The 6,607-nt window shown below is 49.1% G+C and overlaps 1 protein-coding gene across 1 annotated transcript; it reads left to right on the plus strand.

The window, feature by feature from the left end:
- CD209 (CD209 molecule) lies at positions 1,882–5,199 on the plus strand. The gene is made up of 8 exons (XM_005682411.3): positions 1,882–1,975; positions 2,125–2,199; positions 2,317–2,406; positions 2,676–2,765; positions 3,036–3,113; positions 3,342–3,493; positions 3,978–4,090; positions 4,700–5,199. The coding sequence occupies exons 1-8, from the start codon at positions 1,936–1,938 to the stop codon at positions 4,839–4,841; spliced, it is 780 nt and encodes a 259-aa protein (XP_005682468.1). The 5' UTR covers positions 1,882–1,935; the 3' UTR covers positions 4,842–5,199.

The following is a 6,607-nucleotide window of genomic DNA, read 5'->3' on the forward strand; positions in this document are numbered from 1 at the left end:
AAGAGGCTTTGAAAAGTTCCAACGTATTCCTGGGAATCTGGAAGGCCGCATGCATGTGGAAGGCTGTGTGCATACTCAGGAATAATCTGACAAGTTCCTAAGCTCTTAATTCTGGCTGACTTCAAGGCTCCAAGGAAGCGGGAAGTGGCAGCTAAGGCTGGGTTGCAAGCTTCCTGACTGAGTGTCAAAACACACAGAGATTCTGGGTGAAGACTGGGAGACTTTTAGTTTCAGATTTTCAAGGAAGTTTGTTCAATCACTTGCTAAACACCAAGCTAAATAGAGATTTAAGTGATCGTACATGACAGAGAATAGAGACTTTGCGGAATTAATTCAGAAAAATCATTAAATCAATAAGAAACAACTACTATGGAAAATAGCAATGACAAGAAACCTTCAGGAGGAGGTAGAATATGATATCCATAGTTGCCATATTATATTACAAGGCATACCTTGGAGGTATTGTGAATTTTGGTTCTAGCACAATAAAGCAAATACTGCAGTGAAGCAAACCACATAAATTCTTTGGTTTCCCAGTTTACATAAAAGTTAACACTGTAAATCAATTATTCTTCATTTTTTAAAAAAAGAATAAGTTATTTAACATGAAAAAGATAGTAACAAAGGAACTGAGGAGTAAAAAGGAAATAAGACATATGAAAAACAAATAGCAAATGGCAGATAGAAAGTCTACCATATCAGTAATTATGTTAAATATAAAAGGGTTAAATTCTCCAACTAAAAGGTAGAGATTGACAGAAAGAATCAAACAGATGATCCCATTATATGCTGTCTACAAAAGACTCACTTTAAGATTAAGGGAAAAAATAGTTATATATACTCAGTTGAATCAGATAGGGTCCGTATAGAAATAAATTGGAAGTTTGGTACACAAAGTTTCAAAGTGACTGTCTATATTATATTTAGTAGTTATAAAGGGGGAAAAAGTAACTGCTTTGTGTAGTGGTTAAGCAGGGATTCAGGAATCAGCTCCTAACCCCACTGCTTTTGAGCTGTGTGACCGCAGGCAGTTCCTTGCCCTCTAGGTTTCAGCATCTGTAAAGAAGGATAGTAACTACCTTTCTCATAGGGCTATTGTGAGAACTTTTAGACCACCAAGAACACACTGTGATTAACGAATCTGGATTTATTACTGTGAGCAGTGAGGGAGAGCATACACCAAGGAGAATGGTTGGCATATGCTCCAGTGCTGTTATGATTGAGTATTCATCATTAGAAGAGGCAGCTTCTATCCGTTGCTAGTGCACTGTATTCAACCTCACAATTATAATGTGAAGCAGGATCGATACCATCCAGTCACTAAGTCCTGTCCAACTCTTTGTGACCCCGTGAACTGTAGCACTCCAGACTTCCCTGTCCTTCACTCCCTCCCGGACTTTGCTCAAATTCATGACCACTGAGTCAATGATACCCTGCAACCATCTCCTCCTCTGTCACCCCCTTTTCCTGCCCTCAGTCTTTCCCAGCATCAGGGTCTTTCCCAGTGAGTCAGTTCTTCGCATCAGGTGTCCAGAGTGTTGGAGCTTCAGCTTCAGCATCAGTCCTTCCAAGGAATATTCAGGGTCAGTTTCCTTTAGGCAGGCTAATTGTCCCATTTCACAGGTGAGGGAACTGAGGCTCTGGAAACGTGAGGCTGCAGGTACCGGAGTTGGACAGGGGTTGGAATAGTGCCTTCTGGCTGCAAAGTTGACTGCCCGGCCTCTGCCCTGCCCTAAGTGACCCCTCCTTAGTTGTGTCAGCCGCTTCATGTGTCCCCAGATTTTTCTGAGAGGAAGTCTTATCCCTATCGTGTTCCTCATTCTTCGTGAGTTGAGAAAGAACAGGTCTGAGGAGGGGCTACAGAGGGAAATACATGAGGTTATAAAAACCATAGTCCAGACCAGAGCTGGGAAGAGGAACAGAAAGGGGAGAAGGATGGCAGAGATGTATGAACACAAGGAGCCAGATGACTCTGGTGAGGCTGGGCCCCCAGTCTAGGGTGATAGTGGGGATGACAGGGCCCCAGGGTCCTGACGGTGCTGGGGTCTGGCAGCCAGCTTGCAACTCTGAGAGCAGGGCTCAGCAGACTTCCAAGTTCAAGTGCGTGTGCTCTGTTCTGTCCAGAGGAGGAGACATTTGGGGGCCAGAGACTGGCTGAGAGACGCCCTCGACTGCTACACAGTTTGAGGAGCTTGCCAGGTACGGGAGCGCTTGGTTCAGTAGCAGGCAGCTGGGGGGAACGGGGGCGGGCAGGGGGTGAAGTGGGGGCAGAGTCTGCCCCCAGCCCCAAGCCCCACCCCTCTGCTGGTCCTGCAGAGTGTCTGGCCTGGGCCCCTCTGCTTCTCCTGCTGCTCCTCTTCGTCTCCCTGGGTTTCTTCACGCTCCAGCTGACCACTCTGGTTCAAGGTGAGTGAGCATCTAGGGGCTTAGGGTCCTCGGTCCCTTTGGGTTTTCTCTCTGGGATGGTCTTTGCCCTTTTCCACAGTCCCTAGACCTACTAGGGCTGGGTCGTGTGGGCTCTGTGTCACCTTCTGTGTGACCATGGGCCAGTAACTCTCCCTCTCTAAGTCTGTTTCCTCCTGTGAAAGGTAGTTCATCCTCCCCGTGGGGAGACTTTGAAAGCAGATTCGGCTCAGGGTCAGTGCTTAAAGGGGGAATTCTCTGCTCCGTTGTAGTTTCCAGGATCCGGTGTCTGCAGAGAGATTCGGGAGACCATGAGAACAACAGCCTGGATAAATGGCTGGACACCAGGTTCCGGAGTCTGAGTAGGGATGGGGCTCTGGGGCTGTATGGCTGTGGACAAGTCACCACTGCCAGGGGTGGAGGAGAGAGGGCAGGAGTTGGGGAGGGGACCAGACCCCTGCAAGAGGTCCTGGGGGACTGGCGATGTCCAGCAAGTCACTCTCTAAGCCTCAGTTTTCTCGTCTGTATGATGGGCTCTCCAGGTCACCTGACACCCACGCATGATGTTCTCATGGGGCCCTCTGCACCACATACACAGTAGGTGCTTAATAATTGATGTCCTCTCCCTCCAGCTGAAGTTGCACAGAAGCAGATGCAATCAAACCTGGAGGAGATCCTACAGCGCCTGACCCGGATGAATGCCACCCTGGGTAAGGGAACCACACCAAGGTCAAGAGGAAGTCACAGGATGGTGGGTGGGGGCTGGGCCACACCTGCTGCAGCTGCCAGGCTGAGGAGGGCAGAGCAGAACTGGGGTGTTCCTCACGGGTTTCTTGAGGAACTGAGCTGACAGCTGAAGAGAAGGGCCTAGCCCTGGGTTCCGAAGATCTGGAGCCTAGGAGCCAAGCAACCTCTCCAACTCCGCCCCTCTTCCCCAGCTGGCCTGTGCCACCCTTGTCCTCAGAACTGGGAGTTCTTCGGCGGAAGCTGCTACTTCTTCTCCTGGACCCAGAGTGACTGGAGATCTGCCGTCTCTGCCTGTCTGCTTACTGGGGCCCACCTAGTTATCATCAACAGTACTGAGGAGGAGGTGGGCTGGGCAAGGTCCCCCGAGAGGCTGGGCCATATTGCCAGGTCAAGAAAAAGCCTTCTGCCTCCCTCTTCTGCACTCTGAGAGATGGGCAGTTGGGGGTGTGGCAGGGGGATGAGAGGTGAGATACAATCAGGGAAGGCTTCTTGGACGAGGTATCATAATGGACTCAGGAAGGTCACGTGAGAGAAGAACATGGATGAGAGGAGCCCATGTATGGATACGAAGGGAATTCAGAGTGCCCTTGAGGCCATATACAATGCATGTTAACTGAGACACAAGACATACCCACATATGTATTACATTAACACACATCCACAGCCTCCATGCACATGTTAACACATACAACTTGAGTAGGGCCTCTAGGCTAGACTGTGAGAAGAACTTCTGTGGGAGGCGGGGGACCGTGGAGATGCGGGCAGACATGAGATGTGTGGCGTTCAGGGATCTTCCTCCTGATACTCCTCTCCCCACCCACCCGCAGAAATTCCTGAACTTTTGGTATGCCAGAAATAATAAACCCACCTGGATCGGCCTCAGTGACCACCACAGTGAGGGTTCCTGGCGGTGGGTGGATGACAGTCCTGTCCAGCTCAGGTAACCTCCCAGTGACAACGGCCCAGGAGAGGTGGGCAGGAACTCCAAACCAAGGGTGCTCAAACTCTGGACTGGAAAGCATCACCTGAGAAGCTTGGTGAAGATGCAGAGTCCTGCCTTCAGCCGGGGGCAGTGGTAGGAGCTGGGTGGGAGTCTGATTCTACACGGCTAGGTACAGGCCCAGGAATCTGCATTTAATTCTGTGTTGGTGTCATCACTCAGTCTTGTCAGGCTCTTTGCAGCCCCATGGACTGTAGCCCACCAGGCTCCTCTGTCCATGGAATTCTCCAGGCAAGAGTACTGGAATGGGTACCCATTTTCTTCTCCAGGGAATCTTTCCAACCCCAGGGATCAAACCTGGGTCTCCCACATTGCAAGTAGAGTCTTTACTATCTGAGCCACCAGGGAAGCCCACATTTAACTTTCCCAGAACTGATTCTGGTGGATGTGGTGTTTGAACCCACATTTCAAAAACCCTGCCTCCGAATTCCTCACCAACCTCTGGCTGGTATTGGCAATTTGCTGTCGAAGTCCAGGGACCAGCCCCTCCAAAATTGGGGGTGGGCCCTGGGTGGAGTAGGGGTCTCATTGCGCTGATGCGGTTCACAGCTTCTGGAAAAAAGGGGAGCCCAACAACCACGGAGATGAGGACTGTGTGGAACTGCACAACGATGGCTGGAATGATGGCAGATGTGTTACAGAAAACCCCTGGATCTGTGAGAAGCCCTCGGCTCCCTGCCCAGACCTCTGAGGGCTGCTGCCTCCACCTTCCCACCTCGGCCCGCCCCGCCCCGATCCCGCCCGGTTCCCGATCCCGCCCCATTCCCGCCCCGTTCCCGATCCCGGCCCCATTCCCGCCCCGTTCCCAATCCCGCCCCGTTAGCAGAGATCAGCCAACTGGAACATCCACTCCGAGGGTTCCTCTTGGGCCCCACCCCTTTCTGTTTTCCCCTCTCGTGAATGCCCATCCCCTTACTATTCAGAAGACTTTGAGATCCTCTAAGACCAATCTCTCCACAAGCTATAGACCATTTTTCTTCATCTGTCGATAGGCTCAGCTCCCCACTCTGTCCCACCATGATATCCCCCTAATAAAGTCATACCTTGCATTATGTGTCCCACTGAACTTATTTTTGTTCCTTTGCCACTGTTTGAGTTACTGTAGTTTGATAATCTGTTTGATGCACCGGAGGACATTGTCTTTTTTCAATGCCCTTTTCTCTTTTTTTGTGTAAGCTGATTTCCCAGATACCGTTTTGTTTTGTTTTTGACTGCACCACATAGCGTGTGAGATCTTAGTTTCCTGACCAGGGATGGAACCTGTATTTCCCTCCCCCTGCATTGGAAGCATGGAGTCGTAGCCATTGGACCGCCAGGGAAGTCCCCCAGATACAGTTTTTATTTAATTTAGTTAAATTATTTATGTTTGGCGTTGCTGGATCTCCGCTGCTGCATGCAGGCTTTCTCTAGCTGCGGTAAGCGGGGAATGGGATGGGGGAGGGGTGCTACTCTTCACTGCGAAACGTGGGCTTCTCATTGCAGTGGCTTCTTTTGTTGCAGAGCTTGGGCTGTAGGGCCCACAGGCTTCAGAAGTTGTGGCACATGGGCTTAGTTGCCCTTCAGCATGTGGGATCTTCCCAGAGCAGGAACTGAAGCCCTGTCTCCTGCATTGGCAGGCAGACTCCCAACTACTGGACCACCTGGGAAGTCCCCAGATAGGGTTTCGAATCAGTTTGTAATTTTGGTTGGGAATATGCATATATACAATATGCATATGTTTATATGTGTCTGTCTAGCTGTGTGTTCATTTATTCATGAACCAATTATTATTCAGGTACTTTAGTTTTTAAAAATTTACTTTATTAATGTATAGTTGATTCACAATTTTATCGTAGTTTCTGGTGTACAGCAAAGTGATTTTATGCATATATATTTTTCGTATTCTTTTCCATTATGGTTTTATTACAGGATATTGAATATATTACCCTGTGCTATACAGTAGGATCTTGTTGTTTGTCTATTGTGTATATAACAATTTGCATCTGCTAATCCGAAACTCCCAGTCTATCCCTTCCCCACCTGCCCTCCCCTATTCAGGTACTTTAAAAATATTCTTCAGTAAAGTTTTATGATTTTCTTCATATGAATCTGAAAAAACCCACTATTTCTAGGTGTGTGTTTTGGCTTCCCCGGTGGCTCAGATGGTAAAGAATTGGCCTGCGATGCGGGAGACCTGGGTTGGAAAGATCGCCTGGAGGAGGGCATGGCAACTCACTCCAGTATTCTTGCCTGGAGAATCCCCATGGACAGAGGAGCCAGGCAGACTACAGTCCATAGAGTCCCAAAGAGTCAGACATGACTGAGTGACTAAGTACATATTGGCTTCCTATTGGTGCTGTAACAAATTATCACAAACTTAGTGGCTTCAGACAACACAAATGTGTTATCTTACAGTTCTGGAATTCAGAAGTCCAAAATGGGTCTCATGGGCTTGAAAGCAAGTAGGGCTGCTTTCCT

This window comes from Capra hircus, chromosome 7, assembly GCF_001704415.2.
Source record: "Capra hircus breed San Clemente chromosome 7, ASM170441v1, whole genome shotgun sequence".
Taxonomy (NCBI): Eukaryota; Metazoa; Chordata; class Mammalia; order Artiodactyla; family Bovidae; genus Capra; species Capra hircus.

Excerpts from the sequence above, each read along its gene's own strand:
- CD209 (XM_005682411.3), top strand. The coding sequence starts at position 1,936 with ATGGCAGAGATGTATGAACACAAGGAGCCAGATGACTCTG. Across the intron at positions 2,766-3,035 it reads CACCAGGTTCCGGAGTCTGA|CTGAAGTTGCACAGAAGCAG; the intron begins GTAGGGATGGGG and ends CTCTCCCTCCAG. Across the intron at positions 4,091-4,699 it reads GACAGTCCTGTCCAGCTCAG|CTTCTGGAAAAAAGGGGAGC; the intron begins GTAACCTCCCAG and ends TGCGGTTCACAG.